This window comes from Ostrinia furnacalis, unplaced genomic scaffold (genome assembly GCF_004193835.3).
Source record: "Ostrinia furnacalis isolate ACB-3 unplaced genomic scaffold, ASM419383v2 OfSCF2350, whole genome shotgun sequence".
NCBI lineage: Eukaryota > Metazoa > Arthropoda > Insecta > Lepidoptera > Crambidae > Ostrinia > Ostrinia furnacalis.
The window spans coordinates 37,096-58,929 of NW_021132589.1; the positions used below are offsets into that span (position 1 = coordinate 37,096).

Consider the following 21,834-nt stretch of genomic DNA (forward strand, 5'->3'; position numbering starts at 1 on the left):
TCAAATGAAGTTTTTTTTGTGACGATTCTACCAGTAAGTGAACCAAAAAGGTTTTTCTCAACTTAGAAAATCTCTGAAAGGTCAGTCTCCTTTTCAGGATCCTTTTCGTTTTGCTCTATGATCTGTTTCTAATGTCATTTCTCTACAAACATCACTCAGATTTTGGTTTTCAAAATTTAGCGTCACATCACATAACCAAATGGACGAAAAGTCGAAAAATATCTTTGAATCGGCGCTGATTCAATGAATTTGTTAGGCTCTAACATCCCTACTCACCTTCGGCTTGCATCAAGGAACGAGGGTAAAATCAAGTCTTATGAGTCTTGCAGCGACGTGAGGGCATGGAGTCACGACGAGAGGGTGCGTGACCGCTACCTGAAGGAATGGATAAAGCGCGATATGCCCATTTGTGTTTTGCCTGTTTGCACGTTAGCTAGATTTTTGAGGACAATGACGTGCCGGAGTCGTGCGAGGGTGAGATCACTTACATTTTACTTAAATATTTTTTAATTTGTTAGAGTAGTGAAGATGGTAAAGCAAAGATCATCTAGGTATATGTATAAAGGAGCTTTTCTGTGAGTTTTCCTAGTATACCTATAAAAGCAAGTTGAAAAAATTTAGGTATCTGCCATCTCTGTATTACAAGCCGAAAACGCTGATGCTTGATTAAATTGCTTAATAATCTTAATTAATGTATATTCGTATAATAAAGAGAGAAGATAATTTTGAGCATTTATTACAGACTACTCCCAGATGCCATCCAGACTGTAAGTCCAAAGTGTTGCTTGAAAGTATTTGTACTTCTTGCCATGCGATAAAAGAATGCCTCAAGGATGACCCAAATTTCGATAAATATTTTGCTGAAGTAAGTTAAATAGGACTATAATTAAAACTAAATAAAATTTAAAGGTAACATTGTAGTACCTATAATCCAAATACTTATGTTTTTGTAGGAAGATTTTGAAACCAGTCATTGGCCTTGTGACAAGTGCCTCGATGTTTTGAGAAGTATTAAAATGTTTTGGAAAATAATAGTCGAAAGAATTTTCGGTATCAACCTTTCAAAGACTGAAGAATTTGAGAATGTTCAAGACAGTCGCACTGCCAGTGTGAAATCAGTTGCCAAACTTTGGGAAAAGGAATTGGTCCAACAAGCACTTTTTGTCAAAAATGTAACTCCTTTGTTGAGCAGAGGATCCAGTTTAAATAAATCAGAATGCCCTTGGAAGTCGACTTGTCCAAGGAAAGAAACAACAACACGCATCCCAAGGCCTTGCAACAAATTAGATATAAAAGAGCCAACGGTTTCTCTAAAGGTGAATAAAGTTAAAAGCCCCACAAGTTCTTTGTTATCTCAAAGAACCAGAACAACAGATCACCATGGGAGATCCAACATCAGTATGAATCGAAATGCTGATAAGATTATTCGTAAAATTCATAAATGCACGTCTATCCGAGTAAGGATGGTGGACGAGGCGTGCGAAACATGCAACATAGAGTCCGAAGACCTCAAAACGTTTAAAAATAATATCGAATTATTACAACAAAGGTGCAACTGTCAAGAGTCAGAAATAGACAAATTGAAAAGAGAGAACAATTCTCTCAAAATAGAGTTGCAGAACTTTTACAAGACTTGTTCGTGGAAGACTGTGGTGCAGTCTCCTATTCCCGAATCGCCTAACTTTGATAAATCAGCATTAGTTCCAAAACCTTATGAATGCTGTATCGAGGACAACAGAAGAGGGAGCTCCGTAAAAAATACGGACTCTGAAATGATTATTACTATGAAAAATTGCAGGAATGAGGTAATTATTGTTTATTAACCGACTTCAAAAAAGGAGGAGGTTCTATGTTCCGCTGTATGTATGTTTTTTTTCTTTTTAATTACATACTTACATAGTAGAATGTCATTGGGGGAGGTCAGGAGGCCTATGTTCAGCAGTGGACGTCCTATGGCTGAAATAATGATGATGATAGTAGAATATTGTAAAATGACTGTACATGGGTATTTCTCATCGCCACGGTTCTCATCGTCACCTTCGTGGCGAATTTTATTTCTAACTTATTTCAACTTTTTGTAAACATTAATTGTAGCGCTTGATGTGAAGATTGTATTCTCAGTAAATCAGTCAAATAGTGAGTCTCGTTTGGAAGCTTTAACGTTTTGAATTTTTTGATGCCACGAAAGTGATTCTGTACTTCACAGCAATAATATTTTCAAACTTTATGACTGTAAATGACTCTTAAGTGTTTATAAAAAATATATTTTGTCTTATAGACAAATAGCAATAACATAATATAAATAGTACTTACTTAAGAGCGTTTACGCCGTTTGGTGCAAAAACAGTACTTTTTCAACTCGTTACAATCATTAACCAGTAATACTACAAATATGTTATAGGCATAAATAGTTAGGCAATTTCGTCGTCTAAATAGTTAATTGAGAAAATATTGCGATTAGTTTAGTATTTAAGAATTCTATCAAGATAAGTCCACACAGGTTTTGTAAATTTCCACTTTAGCGTCAGTTTACAAGCTGAAATTTTTATAAAAATACTGTGAAAACGATTTAACAAACATTTATATCCTATAGCATAGATCCTTGGGCAAATAGTTNTGTAATTTTTTCCTATTATTTTTGCTTCTATTACGATAAAATTTATATTGTATGTAAATAGATATTTTATCATCTGATTTCAAAGTTATTGTTCTAACTTATACCGTTTATGAACTATTATTGTGTGACCATCAAATTTGAGTGTAAATGAGAAGTACCCACATATTTATATTGCAGAGTTTTAGGCATGTATCTCTACTACAAGTACTTCACAAAACAAATGAACCAACTCTAAGTGACGAACAATTGGACGCTCCATGCAGTAAAAAAGAAAACCCAATCGATCTTCTCACTAAAGGTAAACATACTTACTTAGTACAGGTAGTATGCAATGTTGGTTGCTATCCAATAATTTATAATTCAATGACCTTATGAAATGTTTTCAGTCCAAAATACTTTTGGGGAAATTGTGAGACGAGAAATCATGATTGTGAAGAGCAAAAAGCAAAGCACCAGGCAGTCCGATATCGACGCTAGTTTCATGAGGCTACACAACAGCAGATCAGCTCCATCTTGCTCTACGATATGCTCAGAGTCCGGTAGTTCTGAGTCGAATTTTGTAAGTTAGTAATCACTTTGTTCTTCAAACGCAAATTGATCAGCTTCCCTAGACAAGTTACACTTTTTGATCGAATCCAAAATCGAATCCGTCAAAACTCCATACAAAGGAAAGGCCTTTCGACCATTTTTCGACTGGTTTGCGATTTTATTGTGCACTTTGTCCTTAGGGCCTCATACCTACACATTTAATGCCAACTTTTCCTTTTGATCATTGCAGGTTAATACTGGAGCTTAGTTATTGAAAAGAACAAACAAGAGTAAATAATGTTTTGTATTGTCATAAAGTGTTGATTACATATTTATAATTAAACATAAAGATCTTTTATTAATTGAACTTTTCCATGATGTTCATCAAACGGTCGTATATCAGCTTCTTTGCGTCGATCGCGAATACAAAATCGATGTGGTTGAATTTGGCCAGTGGTACCCTGTATTTCCCGATGACAGTTTTTATTTCTTTTGACAGTCTGTCGACATCCTCTGGTGCTGCCAGCCAGTCGTTGTCGGAGTAGTGTAGGAATACGGGTGCTCGAATGGCGTCTAAGTTGTACGCGGGTGGTTTGAAAGTACCGTATTTGATTTTGTTGGTTATTAGGCCGTGGTCAAACTGGACGAACTTCTTGGAGTTGTAGAGTTGGCCGAAGTGGACAATCTGTCTGGTTGACGCGCCGGCAGGCGTGTGCCCGACGATCAGTGGGACCATTGTCTGGAACATTGATAAATTCTTTATAGGTTTTTTCTCTAAAGCAGTGGTTCTTAATCGGTGGTCCGCGGACCACTGGTGGTCCCTGGAGGCATTCCAAGTGGTCCACGAAGACTCGTAATAAACAAGTGAGGTGACGTGATGAGTCCAGTCAACACAACGCAAAAAACGACGCACCACGGGCGAGAAATCGACCTCCCCTTTCATAGGATTTTGAAAAAATAAAAGTAGTCCCTGACAAGAAAGACATTTGGTAAAATAGTTCCTCGTGACTTAAAGGTTAAGTTAAGAACCACTGCTCTAAAGTGTAGAAAATTAGTAGTGCTAATAAATGCTATTTGTTTATATTGTTTTTCCCATCAGTTTTGGCTAACACCAAGTTTCGAAACATTTCGCGTGAGATTGCTAAGTTAGATGTATGGGACTAATCCCAACTCCTCTCAGAAATTGACCGTCAACAAAACTCAACCAGTGAAGGATAATGCAATTAATCAAAATAAAATAGAAGTTTGAAGATGAGTTACTTTATTAGAAGAGAGACAGACTAAACTGTGTAGGATAGATTATTATGAAATAAAATCGTTTTATAACTCACAGAATTCAATTGTTCTTCATTATATCCGCAAATAAGGAACAAAAGGTTGGTGCAAAGAACTTGAGTAATTGCTTCTTCCAAGCAAATGGACTGTCCTGCCAGTTCGTTGACTTTTCCATTTGGTAAAATTTCATTGGTTCCCAAAATTTTGAAGAGACGCTGAAACATTTTGTAAAGTGAATTTAATTTGATTGTTTATGACATTGAGGATACGATAGTAATTTATTGACGCATTGTTTATTTTTGGACTACAACGAAATTATAATCAAATACCAACAATGTAGAGGAAACAACAATTTTCCTAGTTAACATTATAACATTGTTAGTTAATAGTACTATGTGGTTTACAGTTTCAATACCAGCTACTGTTTATTTACACACGATTTGACCTCAAGCTAATCCATGTCCATTGACAGCGATTACGATTGTCTAATCAAAAGATAACTTACTTCTAACGAGTTGGTGAACGGTGCGATGGCCTTTACGAGTGGGCTCTTGGCGTTGTTTAGGTAAGCCACCGGCGCCAGCGCTTGCATGGTGAGAATCTTATCGTTATACTCTGGTCGCGTTGACGCCATCACCCAAAAAGTGGTCGTTCCTTGAGAGAATCCAACGTAATGGATTTTAGGAACTCCAGTCTCTTCTATGACGTAATCGATCATAGCTGGCAGATCGTAGTAACCGATCTCGTGCCAGCTATACTTCCAGAAGGAGGACGAAGAGGGATTCAGGGTCATGTGGCTTCGGGAGTACGTGTTTCCTCTGACGTTGCCCATCCATACGTCGTAGCCGGCTTCGGACAGAATGTATGCTGAAAATAACCCCGTTTAATAGAAAAACACACAAATCAAAACATAATACGCTGATACTAACCCCCTTAATAATAAAACTTATACGCTCGTTGAACAGTGTTTTAAAGTGACGTTGTATAGAAATGTTAAACCAGTGTTCAACAACTGTATAACTTTTTATTAGTAAGGGGGTAAGTCAATATCGTTTGATGAATGTGGTAGCGCAATATTATTACAGATAAAAAATGTGGGACTTTTTCCCTCATACGGGAGTCGATAGTGGCCGGCAATTTGAACTCTACCATATAAAATTAATTCAGTAAGAAAGAAATACGTAGGTACATACCTACGCCATTTCGAACAGTTTCAAATCTACAAAATCTACAAGCTTACCTGAACCTATTATTTAATTTTATCAATAGCTCTTATCTACATACAGAGCAACTAGGTACCTAATCACAATCTATACAGAGTGGAATTTTGTAATGCCACCTGGAGGGAAAGTACTCTTAATACTATAGATAGAAAATTTTACTCAAAGAAAACATTCCTTTATTTTTGAAAAGAAATAGAACTGCACTACAAAATGAATGAAATATGTTTTTTTGAAAAATCTCACCTAAACCTTTCCCGGGACCCATGATAATCCACTCTGCTGAAGAAGATAGCAGTCCGTGCATCAGGAACACCACCGGCCGAGGGTCACCAGGGTTGGCGCAGTCCTTGTCATACGGGATCCGGTGCATCTCCAGAACGTATTCGTCTTCCGTGTAGACGCGGTGGATCTCGCAGTGATAACCATACTTTCTTACGATGGAGAACTAGATGGGAGAGTGAAATGGATGTTAATTATTTGGTGGTGAACTAGTGTTACCACCCTGTATTTATTTCATTTGCCCCCAATATTTGATAAAATAGTTTCGTTGAAAACATGGAATGGTAGTTTAATACCTTTAGTATTGTCAATATACTTGAAGGTTTAGGTACCTACATTGTAGTTACTACATTGCGTTTATTACTCACGGTGTCCAAATGTGCATCTTCAAGCAAGCTGCTATCAGTCGATCTCAAGTCTGCGTTTATGAAGGTTATCAGACTCAAGATTGAGATAAGCTTTATTTGTGATGCGGAGAACATTTTGCCTGATATTGAAGAGCCAGCAACTCCTTGCATGGATGGGCTAATGACTGAGCACGGGAACAATAGTTTTGTAAGAGCTAGCTTGAAGATAAGAGAGACCTTCTTCACCGTGATAGATAATAGATTATGTTATAGTTTTACAGAAGTTTATCTATCGGATTTATTTGACGGCCGATTGCTTTGCTAGATGATGGCAAGGTACAGTCAGCGTCAAATACCTAGTTCGTGATACCAAATGTGGCCAAAAAGATGACAGCACAATCATTTTTGGATTTTTGAACTCGCCCAGTTGGCTGTCGTGGGTTTGAATCCTACTTACTGCTTACCTGCGTGGCCCTGGAAACCAGTCACCGCCCAATATGGGGAATTTTTTACGCTTATTGGAAATAAATAGCCTCGCTTCAACAGTTCAACTTTAATCTTTTATAGAAAAAATGTTCAAGTATTGTCCGGGGATCGAACCTGCAACCTCTGGTCTGGCGGAGTGGGTCGTTATAATGTATTGTTTGCGCCATCTATCGCAACTTAGAAAAATGTTGATGTATCAATGTTGAACCAACAAGAGCATGGTACGATTTAAATAATATTTAATCCAATAGATGGAGCTAACTAAGCAGATCTATTAATTATTATTCACAAAAATATCAGAAAATAACTATAGTTAAACACTAATAAAAAAGATCATAATTTAATGTGTTATAAAATTAAATAACTTTTTATCTTATAAAAATATTTTCGAATTGGCTCAAAAAATGCAAAACCAGATCACTAAAAAAAAGTTATTGGTTGCTTGTCAAACTGTCAAACCAATTTCGCGTCTTCGACTTTGTGTTTTTCATTTTTATTTGCTTTTTGTCAATTATCCTGTATGTTTTTATAACAAATAACTATGGCAAATCAAGAAATAAGTTTAAAATGGAACGGGTATCAAAATAACATATTGTTAAACGTGAAAGAGTTGTATAAAGACGAAGGCTTGTCCGATGTAACGTTAGTATCGGATGGACAGAGTTTTAAGGCTCATAAAGTGATATTATCTGCAAATAGTATTGTTTTTAGGAGTATATTTCAAGTGAGTATCCCTTAAATATATTAAATAAAGCTACAAAAGTGTTATTACCTCGTCAGATATGTTCGTAACGCCCACTCATTTTTTGCAGCAAAACCCCCACAAAGATCCAATTATAGTACTTCATGACATCAACACGGCCTCTCTGAAAACACTGTTGACGTTTATGTACAACGGGGAGGTCAACGTGACTGAGGAATTCCTGCCAGTGCTTTTGAAAACAGCAGAAACATTGAGGATCTGTGGCTTGTCCCGGGGCTATGATGCTGGCAAGGAGGATGAGGTAAAGTGCAGCTTTTTATTTTCAATAATTCAGCGTTTATTTAGATAATGTTGGTCTGAAGTCATAGAGTAAGATTAAAAGTTCACTGAATCTCATAATGTTTATTGATTGTGGCTATGACTCTTCATGAAATAGATCTTCAATGAATTCAAGTGAACCTTTTCAAGATCCAAAGCACTCTATTCCAAAATAATAGGCGATGACATAATGTTTTTCAGAAAACAACTACGACTCAAACAAAGAAACGGAAGAAGAGTGAGCATGAAGACAACAATAATACGAACAAATGCAAGAAGCTCACTAGTCCGCCCAAGCCTGAAACCGTGGTCAACTCAAGCGTCAGCGTTGTAGACCCGGCCAAAAGCTATGTAAGTATGGACAAGTAATAAGTCTTATCTGTATTGTTTTATTAGGATACAAATCTCAATAATATGCAGTCATAAATTCCTTCATTTTCATTTATTATTAGTAACTAGCTTTTGCCGCGTCATAAATTATAGCCTATTATTATGTTATTCGGGGTTATCCCAACTAATATTATAAATGCGAAAGTAACTCTGTCTGTCTGTCTGTCTGTCTGTCTGTTACGCTTTCCCGCTTAAATCTCGCAACCGATTTTGATGAAATTTGGCATAGAGATAGTTTGAGTCCCGGGAAAGAACATAGGATAGTTTTTATCCCGGTTTTTGAAACAGGGACGCGCGCGATAAAGTTTTTCTGTGACAGACAAAATTCCACGCGGGCGAAGCCGCGGGCGGAAAGCTAGTACACAATAATACAGTAAAGTTTCATCAAAATCCATTCAGTAGTTTTTGCGTGAAAGAGTAACAAACATCCAAACTTTCCCATTTATAATATTAGTAGGATATATTTTAAGTGACATGTTCACATTGGTCATAAATTAAAACAATTTCCCTTAATTTCAGGTTATAGTCCCTAAAGTGGAGCCCATAGATTCGCCATTGACAGATTATTCAGGCGAAAACACAAACGACACAGACATTGCATTACTAGAGGACACAGAAAAGAAATATTCCATAAGTCCAGAAAGTTTGACCGGTAAATCACCGTGTACCGGTTCCATTGATAATAGCGTAAAGAAATGGATCAACGAAGTGAGCAGCACTCAACCTTGTCTGAACGTTGCTAATGATAAAACTAGCCTTGATATAATCGATGAAGACAAGGAATCCATTGAAATTGACAAAGAAGTTGAAACGGTTTTACAAAGTGGGACTATCGTAGAATCTCTGAGCATCACAACTGAAAATTTGAATTCTGTGTCTAATGATGCGCATATCTGCAAAGGTACAAATTGATCACTACTATTCAAGTATTTTTTTAAAATGAATATGATAGTAATAATAATTTATGGTTGTTTTCAGATAAGAATAATACATGCTATGCTAACCCCTCGTTTCCGTGTCCGTTTTGTCCACGCATCTACAACAGCTGGGGCTATAGGCGAAGACATGTGAAGTCCAGGCATTTAACAAATAGGTTAGTACATAAGCACTTCTATTAAACCGTTTTTGTAAAGATTTTTTACATAAACTGTTATTGTTGAAATATTATGGGAATAAAACTAATACGAATAAACTCATGTGGCAGAGGAAACACAAGGTCGAGCAAACACAAGGTCGACAGGCGCGGAATAAACCTGTAAAAGACCTTCAGAAGTCAATTAAAATTGTGGTTCTCGTTTGGAGACCTCTTTTCAGCATATGTGTACTTATTATAGACCACATCCTAGTAGAAAACAACATGGGATTATCCTTTTTGACATTAGCAGAACCTAGCAGTGAACTGCATCTTGATAATAATTTTTGATTCTGGAGTATAACCAACAGAAAAATATTATATGCTGACAGTGATAAAATGCCTCTATTTAACTTTTTTGATTTTTACTTTTTACCACAGACTCGTGCAATGAATACTGGCAGCCAGAACACCGCCTATTTATTACTTTTTTTCTTTTTACCACAGACTGTCATGCAAATGGTGCGTAGCAGTGCTGCCATCTACGGGCGCGTGGTACGCGCACGCGACTCGCGCGCACGGCGTCGCGCACGAAGAAGCACGCAACTCGCTCGTGGTCATGGTGGAAGCCCACGCGGTCCTTACACTACACGAGCCCAGCGTGGCCCAGCTGCTGGGACAAGTGGGCATGAACGAGACTGCTGTGAGTGAGAAGAATTGAGGTTTTTGATGATATTTAGTATTTATCCGTACCTTTTGTATGGATTTTTTGAGGTACATTTACACGATTGCAACAGGTTTTGGCTAAGCCAAAACTGCTTATTAAGATGATGATGAGTAAGTAACGTTAACATTTATACTACTTAATTTAAATCGTGATTCAAAGATGTTTAAAAAACGATTGCCAGATTTAACATTTACTTTCTGGTAAAATGAAAATGACCAGGTCCATTTAGCATTAATAAAAAAAAAAAAGCAACATTTCATTGCGAGTGGTCAGTGTCGCCACTTCGCCAGTACTTACGTGTGCAAATCAAAGTTGATGCCATAATGTTCTAATACATTATCATAATTGATATTGAAATAAAAGTAATATCCGTTTTTAAATACTGCTTGTTCTGGACAGGCCTAAATTTTAAAATGACAATGAGATTAATCTTTATAGATCACTTCCTTCACTATCTTGATAATGATTCTAGACTATATCCACGTTTGAACGATTCTTTATTCTCTGCTTTCAAGCGAAAAAGTATTAACTCAACAATATAGATGTATTGTTTTATATGTTTTATTTTATACATAATCATAACGGCCAGTACCGGCATTATACAAAAAAGGTCAGTAAACACTTGTTTTATTCGACACTTATTTTGTGTTTAAGTTAGATCTACTTATTATTGAGAAAATGTGCCAGTTGACATAATAATTTATAAGAACTGGTATAAGAACGTGAATATTTTTATAAGTTTTAGCCGCTGTAAGATACCAAAAAAAGTTACTACAGATATTTTTTTTCGTAAATGGTTATGAAATCAAGAACAAGTCATAGAAAGTAATAAAAGTCATTTATTTTTTAAGTAAGCTTTTAAAAATCTCTTTTACACGTCCCAAGGGATTCATCAAAATTAATTTTGTTATGTTACAGTGGCTTTTTAAATTCTTTGTAAATAATGATCTCAATGGAATAAGTCAAGTTTTACTAATTTTTGTCAGTGTCTACGTGATTTAGTTAGTATGGTTTATTGTCTTATTTTACGACGACTTTGTCTGTATGGTAATAAATAAGATAAAATTAAAAATAAATATATTTTTCCCTGAACCAATACCACAGTGAAATAATTAAGAATGTAGTTTTTAAAACGATTCTAACATTTTTGGAATTGATTAATAGTCACTATTTCTATTTCATTGGAAAAAGAACTTGATGTTTAAGGAATCTGATTAATTTCACCATTGCATGGAAAACCCTATGCTTTGATTTTAGAAGTTTGGTATTTTTATAACATTTAAAAAACGTGTGCAAGAGTTGAAGTAATTTTGACTGAAAAATTAGAGCTTAAGATTAAAAAATATTAATATTTTCGTATGCTTTTAGATTTAAAGAATTAGCTGTAAGTCAATTATTAGATTTGGCAATAAATATAGGATGTGATTTTGAAGTGCTAAAAAGAGTTTGAAAAAGCATAATATTTGGACAGTATTTTATAATTATAAAAATTAAAATATTTAAAAAACTATAATGTCGAGATTAACTTAAGAATAATGGAGAAAATAAAAAAGAAATTGGCATATTTAAAACATTTATTATATTAATATTTTTGTATTGTTCTGAAGCAATAATACGACGTAAGGTAAGGCAGTTGAAACTTTGTGATTGAACATAATAAGGGCCCTCGCCCACGGCGACTTTTTGTAGCGATGCAGTCCCGTTTCTGTAACGCGTTAGTTGTAGCGCGTTGGCATCACTTCTGTAGTGCGTTGCAAATGCGACTAACGCGCGTTAGTAGCGATGCAGTAGCGCGTTGGCATCACTTCTGTAGTGCGTTGCAAATGCGACTAACGCGCGTTAGTAGCGATGCAGTAGCGCGTTGGCATCACTTCTGTAGTGCGTTGCAAATGCGACTAACGCGCGTTAGTAGCGATGCAGTAGCGCGTTGGCATCACTTCTGTAGTGCGTTGCAAATGCGACTAACGCGCGTTAGTAGCGATGCAGTAGCGCGTTGGCATCACTTCTGTAGTGCGTTGCAAATGCGACTAACGCGCGTTAGTAGCGATGCAGTAGCGCGTTGGCATCACTTCTGTAGTGCGTTGCAAATGCGACTAACGCGCGTTAGTAGCGATGCAGTAGCGCGTTGGCATCACTTCTGTAGTGCGTTGCAAATGCGACTAACGCGCGTTAGTAGCGATGCAGTAGCGCGTTGGCATCACTTCTGTAGTGCGTTGCAAATGCGACTAACGCGCGTTAGTAGCGATGCAGTAGCGCGTTGGCATCACTTCTGTAGTGCGTTGCAAATGCGACTAACGCGCGTTAGTAGCGATGCAGTAGCGCGTTGGCATCACTTCTGTAGTGCGTTGCAAATGCGACTAACGCGCGTAAATAGCGATGCTGTCGCGCGTTTCGTAAGTCGCCGTGAGCGAGAGCCCTATGGACGGTCGCCAGCACATCAATCTTTACCTTTACATAAATATTCGTTCCAAAATCGCACTTATTACGATTACATAAGATGCCACAATGTTTAGCTTGGTGTGCCGTCGTCCGTACATTGAGTAGATTTAAGTACTGAGATTGCGTCAGCTCAACGTATAACGATATAATATTTAACAATACATTGTCGTCAAACAAAATTTCGTATGAGACACATATCAAACTGTACAAATAATCCACGAGCTTCATATACTACATATACATAATAATATGTAACTTACATGAATTTTCACTTTTACATATTAAGCTGGATGTAAACTTTTTCAAAGTGTTATGTAACGTAGCGTGTAATGAACGTGAATTTGGTAGCGCTAACCATTTTTTCCAAGGTACAACTTTACAAAAAGTACACAACTCTATCTTTGAAAATGACCTTGTAGCTGGTCTTTGACAAAAAATATTAAAGAGATGCTTTGACAGACCACAAAAAGAATGTAAACTGACTAGTGTGTCAATACGGTAGTATTAAGATGTGTCATGTAACATGTTACGTGTTAGTTTGGGTACTAGTTCCAACTAAAGTAACAGTTCACGTAGATACAGAGTTCGCACTTAGTTTCTTCCACACTGCGTTACATTTCACGACAAATTACATTGCACGTTACACAAGTCTGGGTCTTTAATTTCCCGACAGCAAATATGACCCTTGTCGTCAGTCAATATGAATTATGAATATAAATATAAACACTTTATTCACAAAATAAGTACAATCAACAACAACAACAATACAACAAGAACAAATCCATTATTAAGCCACTGCGTCAATAGGCTTTCACAGCATTTATTTTGACATGCTCGTAAGGGTATGTCAAGAAGCTCTTCCGCGGACGCCCTTGCATTTGGCATCGCTCATCCTTAAACACCCGATAGAAATACCGTTCTGTCCTTACAAGGTTATATTTGCTGTCAAACTGGTAATATACCATATTATGAGCACTTCTATCAGCTAGGTGGGTGTTGTAATAAAACACTGTTTATCAACAAAACACACGAAGCGTTTGCTATTAGTACCTCACATTCTATAAATGTGAGAGCTTTCATAAAAAAAACTATCCCAGTGTGAGTATTTTTCGATCAATATTCTTAAAACAATTCTTCCTTCATCTTCTGTAAATATGAATTTAAACACCCACCTTTAAATAGCTTTAACCATACATTTCCACAGATACTGTCGACCAGTTTTTAACAATAAGTAATTATAATAAGTTACCAAAGCAATTTATAAAATAAGTTTAGGAATAAGCAAGTTTTAAAATAAATATATTTTTTATAACGTGATGAGCCCTAAGATGTATATTTAAGTAACACTGTGTGTATATTTTTATAATACGCCATAATTCGCTTTAAGGTTTACTTTGTATTTAATATACTTAACTCTATTGAGATTTAAAACAATTAGGTATTAATTATCTCATTCATAACATAACAAAATCTTATGACTTATGTAAACCATGTGGCTTTAAAAACTTAACTGTCAAAAAAATTTAATATAACGCCATAATATTAAAAATAAAATGTATGCGGACTTCCAGTACAATGGAGATTAAATATATTTTTTACAAAAACATGTTTGGGTTTGCATTTTACAAGTCCGTTACTATACCTTCCACTGTGATACCGGGCGCCAACTCGACTTTCTCACTCTCCAAGTTATCCACAACAGTGCACAGTAGGTCCGTTTTGGAGTCTCTCTTCTTCAAAGCGGCCATAATGAGTTCCTTTGAGTCTTTTCTGATTAGTTCTCTGCTCATAGGCCGAGGCGGCGGCGGCGCAGGACTTTTCTTCCCTGTGGGCGTTGCTTTGCCTGATGCTGGTGTTGTTCTACCCGCAACAGCTGGTGAAACATGGGCAACCGGAGACGGTGCAATTCTTGGATAAGGCGAGGTATATCTCGGAATCCGGTCCTCCAAAATACCATTGTCAGTCTCGCCAGATCGCTTCATCGAAGCTCGATTTCTAGGAGTCTTCTTGAGCATTGCTTGGAAATTAAATGGAGGGTCATCATCATTCATGTCGCTCGTTGATTTCGCCATTGCCTGCAGCTCTTCTATAGGATTCATTTCTGGTGCGTCTATCGCGTAAAGACTTCGACTGTAACTTGTCTTCCGAAGATTTCCGGATGTGTTCTCTAAGATATCGTTGTCGTCTCGTACTCCCGACCAGGGGACTGGTGGTTGGTAGAAATTTGGTGGGGCATATGCTGGCTTCTTTTTATAAACGGCTGGGCGATTTCCCATGTCTTTGCCAGCAGCCTTTGGGATAGGAGGCGCGGGCTCGTCTGGCGGTAACTTGGGCACCGGCTGTGTTGGGTCTCTGCAGAACGGCACAGCGATGAGCGTCTGTGTGCTTGTAGACATCTTTATGGGCTCAGTTTGTGCTGAACTGAATCGCCGTTTCAACGGCTCATCCCACTGCTCGTGGTCAGAATCGTATTGACTTGCGAATGTGTCACTAAAATAAAATGAGAATTCGTTTAAAGCTGCTCACATAAGGAAGTCATGGTAAAAATGGAAGATAAATTAAAAATGTTACTCACGTGCTTTTTGCCGATGGGTCGCACATGTACGAGGTATCGTAATATTGTAACTGGTCAATCCGGAAGGGCAATTTCCAAACCGTAGGTGGACCTGAACCAAGAAAATCCGCTTCCTTGGCTTGAGGATCTACGCGGTCTAACAAAACTGATGCACTTGTGTTGAGCAGAGCCTCTAGCATTGCTTGGTTGTAGATGTGTACCTAAAAAGTTAGGACAATATAGATGACACTATTATAATAGATTCCAAGTTATTGTTTATTGCCGATTTACCTGTTGTGAGAAATGAACTAAATCCTGATAGCGTACAGCTCTGTACTGTAACAGGACTTGGAAAATGGATCTACTCTTCCATTTCATGGCGAATCGTTTTAGAAATGTCGCCGTTTCTTCATCAATCTGCCCTGTAGATTTGATGAGTGGTCCGTACGCCTTTCTTACTATGTATCCACGGTAGGCTGGAATTGTAACGAATGGTTATTACTTAGAATCCTAAATTGAGTAGATGATTCAACATTAGACCAACATAATATACATTTAAAATATATAAAAGTACCTTTTTGGATAAGTAGAGCAGCTTCATCTTCAGTCACGTTCATCGATTGTTGTTTCTTTAGTTCTTTGACTAAAAAATAATCAAAAAGTTTTAGGAAAAACTCGTCGAGTTTCAGTTTTTTTACTTTCTGAAAATACTACTTACTGTGTACAGCTTTGGCCTTGTCTTTCTTTGCTTTTCTTCTTGCCAAAAATGCTCGCATCATGCATTGTACTTTGACGATTTTTTTGACCTGGGTTTCGTATAACCTAGCCAAGAATTCTTCATTGTAATATTTCAGGAAAACTTTCGATTTTCCTAAGACCCATCCTTCCATTTTGAGACGTATCAAAAGCAGTCTGCAGTTATCTTTGGTGACTTCCACATTTTCGTCAAAATCGAATGCTAGGAAACGGTACCTGTAAGGTTTAATACTCATTATGGTGCTTATAGGATAGGATAAGTTAAATTATGTTTAAAAATATTTCGAACCTTCTAATAAATTCAGCAAAAGGTATCCGAGAAGAATATCCGCTTTGTCGAGCCTTAGCAGTGTCCAGAATAGCTAAAGCCCTCAACTGCTGCCTAATGACTTCAGTCTGAAATCCTCTAGGGTTATCATTTAGATCTGCTCTGATACATCGAACGTAGTGTGTGCCCCCACTCCCTGGGCCAATCGAAAGCTGCTTCAGGATCTCAAGACTGGTAGCCCTGTATGTGGCTGCGGCCGTTCGCATCCTGTGCACTTGTGAGTATTGCCCTTTTGATACTGTATTGTATTTCTGTAAATAATTTTATGATTACTATTCTGCAAAATAATATTTATCTACTTCATTTATTAGGACTAAGTGCACTTTATTAGGACTTATTACCCTTGTCTTAATGTTTTCCATTTCCTTTTCAGATTTGGACCTCACCACCGCTACTTTTGGTTGAGCTGAAGATACAGTCAAGTTCCCAGTTTTCGTCAGTTTGTTCCTGAACAGCTGCTGAACCGTGATGTTTGTTGAAGCCCTCATCGTCTCAATCATCTCCGGGGGTAAGAAATCCTTGTTTTTGTCAGCCATCTCTCTTGCGTCATAGTTTACTTTTCCAGTGTAATGTGCCACACTGAATTCATGACTTCCAGATAGTTTTATGTATGGTCCTTTACAAGTGGTTCTGATTGTGCCTGAGAGATAAAAATAAATTAGTACCTAATACCATTTTCTCTAAATCGTACTTAAGTTGAACATACTCATTATAAACTCCTGTCCACTGCCCGTTCGGCTTGCTTCGTCTAGTATGTAAAACAGACCCAAAGGTCTGCCCATGAGCTGGTCTACCGAGTTCTTATTATCATAAAAATGCAATGACACAACAGGGATATCTTCTTCAGCTGTTTCTTGCATTTCCCAAGCGAATATCCGCTGATTATACAGGAACTGTATTTGTTCGTTTGTTGTATTAACGATTAATTGCTCTATACGATTTCTGTGGTAGCATTCGAAGCCAAACATGTCTAATAGACTCACTGAAAATTTGTCGCCACTGTAATGCAAAAAGGGAAGTTAAAATACAGATGAAAATAGTAGAATATCATAAAACTATTGTGCATTACTTACAATACTGATCTCATGAATGATAACTTCGAATTAATTAGGTTAATCATCCAATCGATTAGTCTTTTGTATAGAGTTCCCGCTAATGTGTCCCTAGCATCTCTGGCTTCGTCAGTAGAATGTTTCCTCTTTACCGCAGTCCCACTTTCTATCAAGCAGTAATTTAAGAGAGCCCAAAGAAATTTCACTTCTTCAAGAGATAGCAGCTTGGCTACTTTCTTAGCTTCATCCAGATTTTCAATTTCAGCAGATCCACTTTTGCCGTCTTTGAATCTTACATTTCCGAGTATAAGAATAGCCGCCAGGACAGTTTCTAGAAATGTTATGTCTTCTTCTTCCCAATCTAGTACTTTCAGGTTATCAATAAATTCCTTGTAGCTTTCAACATTCTCTAGTGGAGTTTCTCGAACACCTTTTGTTCCTTTTGTTGGTTCATCTAATATTCTTAAATATCGGTGTTTCCGATTTTTTTCGAGATTTAATTCGTCCAAGCGATTCGCAGCTTCCATCGCATCGTAAAAATAGTATAGTAGATTGAAGTTGGCATGAGACCTGAAACAGACCTAATTTTGTAATAGATATGATAAAATTATAGAAATTTATTAATATTTGTTTGATATTTACATGTCTGTAGACGACACACGCCACTTCTCAAGCTGATAAAGCCAAAATATGGCGCCACTTAATTTTCCTGAACTGCCATACGTTACTTGGATTTGTAAGATTGCTCTCGTTGAATTTGCATTTATAGGAGTTGCAGCACTAAGGGACGATTGTATAACTTTTGCTGCTTTCTGAATTCTTTCAGCTGTGTTATTTTTCATAGCGCCCAAATGTGTCAGATGTGATAAAGCATGATTCATGTTTGTGGTTTTCCCAGACTTGCTTTCTCCAGAAAATACTATGTGTTGTGGTTCGTTGTGATGTAGGGCATCCTGGTAAGCACTATCAGCTACGGCAAAGATATGCGGCTCGTTATCTGATCTTGATTTGCATTCGTACTTTCTATGATACTGTAAATCAAAATAATGAATTCATTAACTTGACTTATCTTGTAAGTCCTAGTAAATATGATTTGGAAATCTCTACTTACTTCTTTGTTATAAATGTTATCATTTGTATTCGGGTTAAGTATTAGAAGAATATCGCCGACGAATGATGTAAATGATCCTTTGGCCAATTTGGTTTGCAGTTCAGCAAGAATATTTTCTTCGGTTAGGTGTTCTAAAGCCGCTAAATCTTCGACCTGCATCGTTTCCGGTTCGGTAACGCCTTCAGTCGTCAAAAGGCTGTTCTTAATTATTCTCTCTGGTTTTTTTGGTAAACCTTCTGTTGATTTCAAATCTAGTGCCAACTTTTTCAATTCCGTCGTAAGCTGTAACATCATACAAATAGTATAAACTGTCTTATAATTATCTTATGTATTAAAAATTACTTATTCACTTACGTGGTAATCATTTTCAGGAACTGATTGTATGAAAGGATGCTCTTCCAGTTCCACCATATAGGGGCGATGTTCTGGATTTTTTTCTAAGCACCTAAACAAACATTTCATAAGTATTTCCACAATTAGGAAACTTAATTACCAGAATATAAATTACTACTACTTACTCAGTTACAAAGTCATTTATATCATTAGACCACATTGAAGCCTTTCCGATTCCAGGCGGTGGATTCCTGACGATTTGAAATAGTGCTCTAGTCGGGTGCATATCTTGAAACGGAGCCTTCGCGTCTGTCATTTCTATAGCCGTTATCCCCAAGGCCCATACATCAGCTCGGTTCCCGTATCCGTCATCGCCGCACGTCACTACCTCAGGAGCCATCCAGCTGGGCGAGCCGACGTTCGTGTTACTTTTATCGAGCGTCCCATTCAACTTGGATGACAGCCCGAAATCAGTCAGCTTCACTTCGCCGTCCTTCGTGATCAGAATATTGCTGCACCGCACGTTCCGATGGATCACTTTATTCTCGTGCAGGTACACGAGGCCCTAGAATAAATGCGGACGTGAGATGGATTTATCGAACCAATAGCGGGAGTCAACGCGTTGACGGAGTGATGGAGTGACCGCCTCCCCAGAATGGTTCGGGGGTTAAGAGTCCTACGTATATTGGGAACCCTACTTGAAGTATGTATTTATGATAGGCTGTCACATTATATCGATATTTGTGGCATGTTATGCTAATGCTTAAAAACATTTTTTTTATTTGACTCTAATGAGACTTTTCCTGTTTAAGACCAGCTCTTTTAAACATATTTTCCAATGCAATAAGCATCTAAAAACAAAGAGACTGCAAAACCAATTATGAGATTCCTGAACCAATAAAAATAATAGTGTTGTTTGTCATTTAAAAAGATAAAATTTAATTTGCTTGGATACTTAGTGATACGTGGGACCCTGAAGTCGGTCGCGATAGCCGCGTCAGTGTCACTCAATGGTCCACGCCCCCGAGATTCATTGGGGACCATTTGCATACGTATCTGCGCCGTCGCAGCTGTCTGGGCGCTCCGCCGGCTGATATATCAGTGTGTTTAATGCGTTCATTACGGACGTTTAGTTTTTAGGGACGTTCGTTGTCGGACAGATGTCGTTTTTGTTGATGTTGACACATTTAATTTGCAAAGGTTTTCAAAGAGTTGTCGACGAAATGAAATGTGAAAAAACGTGTAATGTAGCGCCTGGAGGATTAGATAATTTCTCAGTAGATAACGTTAGTTGAAAATACACAGAGAAGATTAATAGACATCTTATTCTACCAATTGATTAGGATTTTGTTATTGTAATTTGTTCAATAACTATGAAAAACACAATTAAAGTTATAATTATAATGTATTTATTTGTATGTGCCAAAGTAGTTAATATTATCGCAGTATTTTTATCATAATGTACAACTCAATGCTTTTAAGTGTTCATTATAAACTTTTTTGTCGATAAGATCTTTATCGATTATCCTAACATCACTAAGCTGTCTCTGATTGTAGCTTACGAGATGCAACATCGATAGATATGCGTGGAAGATCTGCCGAACGAAAAGGACGGAGCACCGGTATTGTGAGGCAAGTGGCTTGCATAAAGATAATACGCATTTATCCGGACCGTTTGCTCTTAAAAGCCTATGAGGTTGCCGTGACGCATACGATTCGGGTCTTAAAGTCGTTGGAGTAAGAGGGTTTTTGTGATGATGCGCAGGAGTTTAGAGATGTTTGGCTACTGCGCGCGAGGTCCGTATATCTTGTGTGTGCGAGCATTATTTACGATAATTGAGCGATGCGCCGCGATGGGGGGCCGCGGCGCTGCGCTCGGACGCCACCGACATTCGCAGCGACAAGTTCGACTGTTCCGTCGCGAATCACATCAAATAAAGCGGCGTGCATTTTAAGTAATGGCCCTAGATAGTATTTCAACGTACGTGGACATTCGTCGGGTAATATTTTATTCCACGTCACAAGGGCAGCGGAATCGCAGGATCCGAGAACAATTGAGTTTGCGAGTTTGCATTCAAAGTATCCACCAATTGATTCTGCGGTTGAAAGGTGGACTGGCAGCCCCTTTGTTTTATAAACAGCCATCTCGGCTTGAATGTGACGAGGGACATGTTTATAGTCAGTCGAATATGGACTCACCTTGATCGTATATTTGAGAATGTAAGCGATGTGTTCCTCGGACATTCTTCTGTCGGTCGCGTGTAGCTTTCTGACAATGTCGATGACAGATCCGAACTCGCACAACTGAAAACACAATGTAGTTAAATTGATGCGGCGGAATCTAAATGAGCTCACTTTTGTACAAACGATAAAAAATTAACAAATAAATGGAAAACTTGTTCACATCGGCCTTCTCACGTTTCGGTATTCAAATAATTCCAGTTATACCTATCTATAACTTTAAAAGTACATAAAATAAAGTTAAATCTTTAGAAAACTAGAACTGTACAATGCTTACCTCCAAAACGAACCATATCTTCTTCACCCCCTCCGACTTTTCGCAGAACACACCATAAAAATCAATCAAATTGGGATGTTTCGTGAAGTCCCTTAGAATCTTATATTCTTTCTGGATGTGGATTTCGGTGTCATCCGTGTACGTCTGGACTTTGACTGCCACTGCTTTTCCAGCTGCTTGGGTGTCGGAGGCCCTGAAGACCTCTCCGAATATGCCCGAACCAAGCTTGGTGTCCAGGGTATACCGGTCCAGAGGGCTGGGCAGCGTTGCTATGTTCAGGCCGTCCTTCATCTTGCCTGGTTGAGTAGGCAGTTGTGAAAGTAAATCTGTGGAAAATTTTGTTACTCAAAGATAACTTACGGTACATTTGTCCATTGTGAGTGTTTGTGAACACGTTCAGCGAATTCACTAAGAGATTTCCGATTTGGACAAAGTTCATTTATTAAGTAAAATTCTATCATCTATTTTGTCGTCGTCTTTAATCTTTTTATTATAACGTTGATTATAATATTTCAGTTTAATTGCTAGATCCCTATTTTTGTATTTTCTTATGGTTTTGTTTTCAGAATGTTTATTTTGTTCACACGTCTACAAATTGCTGGCAATATTAGTTAAGTTAGAATATAAAACTTACCTTTCCCGAGCTCCTCCGACGAGACCGCACTGGTCCCGCGCCGCGAGGGCGAGTGGCGGCTCTCGCTGCGATCCCGCACAAGTGCACGGGCTTCGGGAATTAGGAGCACATCACTAATCCTCTAATACTATTAGGTAATGCGTA

General features: G+C 37.8%; 4 protein-coding genes across 5 annotated transcripts; 2 read left to right on the forward strand and 2 right to left on the reverse strand.

The window, feature by feature from the left end:
- Window positions 1–171: 171 nt before the first annotated feature.
- Window positions 172–3,427, forward strand: LOC114355134 (uncharacterized). The gene is made up of 6 exons (XM_028307820.1): window positions 172–474; window positions 743–865; window positions 954–1,805; window positions 2,795–2,915; window positions 3,004–3,180; window positions 3,396–3,427. The coding sequence occupies exons 1-6, from the start codon at window positions 244–246 to the stop codon at window positions 3,398–3,400; spliced, it is 1,509 nt and encodes a 502-aa protein (XP_028163621.1). The 5' UTR covers window positions 172–243; the 3' UTR covers window positions 3,401–3,427.
- A 23-nt stretch (window positions 3,428–3,450) lies between these two features.
- LOC114355141 (lipase 3) lies at window positions 3,451–7,573 on the reverse strand. 2 transcript variants are annotated; one of them, XM_028307827.1, is made up of 5 exons: window positions 6,291–6,432; window positions 5,887–6,088; window positions 4,926–5,287; window positions 4,477–4,635; window positions 3,451–3,884 (listed from the first exon to the last, which is right to left on the reverse strand). In XM_028307827.1, exons 1-5 carry the CDS (start codon window positions 6,402–6,404, stop codon window positions 3,504–3,506), a joined length of 1,218 nt encoding a protein of 405 aa, XP_028163628.1. In that variant the 5' UTR covers window positions 6,405–6,432; the 3' UTR covers window positions 3,451–3,503. The 2 variants fall into 2 exon arrangements, with proteins under 2 accessions (XP_028163628.1, XP_028163630.1); XM_028307829.1 differs by lacking the exon at window positions 6,291–6,432 and adding an exon at window positions 7,528–7,573 and having other exon boundaries at window positions 3,472–3,884.
- LOC114355140 (zinc finger protein 131) lies at window positions 7,206–10,080 on the forward strand. The gene is made up of 6 exons (XM_028307826.1): window positions 7,206–7,479; window positions 7,568–7,759; window positions 7,978–8,127; window positions 8,686–9,067; window positions 9,145–9,259; window positions 9,746–10,080. The coding sequence occupies exons 1-6, from the start codon at window positions 7,297–7,299 to the stop codon at window positions 9,957–9,959; spliced, it is 1,236 nt and encodes a 411-aa protein (XP_028163627.1). The 5' UTR covers window positions 7,206–7,296; the 3' UTR covers window positions 9,960–10,080.
- A 3,272-nt stretch (window positions 10,081–13,352) lies between these two features.
- Window positions 13,353–21,750, reverse strand: ninaC (STKc_myosinIII_N_like and MYSc_Myo21 domain-containing protein ninaC). Its single transcript, XM_028307821.1, has 16 exons — window positions 21,691–21,750; window positions 21,057–21,382; window positions 20,738–20,842; window positions 18,724–19,103; window positions 18,560–18,650; window positions 18,206–18,487; window positions 17,737–18,125; window positions 17,116–17,664; window positions 16,749–17,041; window positions 16,384–16,682; window positions 16,004–16,293; window positions 15,677–15,930; window positions 15,533–15,601; window positions 15,250–15,434; window positions 14,980–15,179; window positions 13,353–14,894 (listed from the first exon to the last, which is right to left on the reverse strand). Exons 2-16 carry the CDS (start codon window positions 21,345–21,347, stop codon window positions 14,027–14,029), a joined length of 4,545 nt encoding a protein of 1,514 aa, XP_028163622.1. The 5' UTR covers window positions 21,348–21,382; window positions 21,691–21,750; the 3' UTR covers window positions 13,353–14,026.
- Window positions 21,751–21,834: the final 84 nt, after the last annotated feature.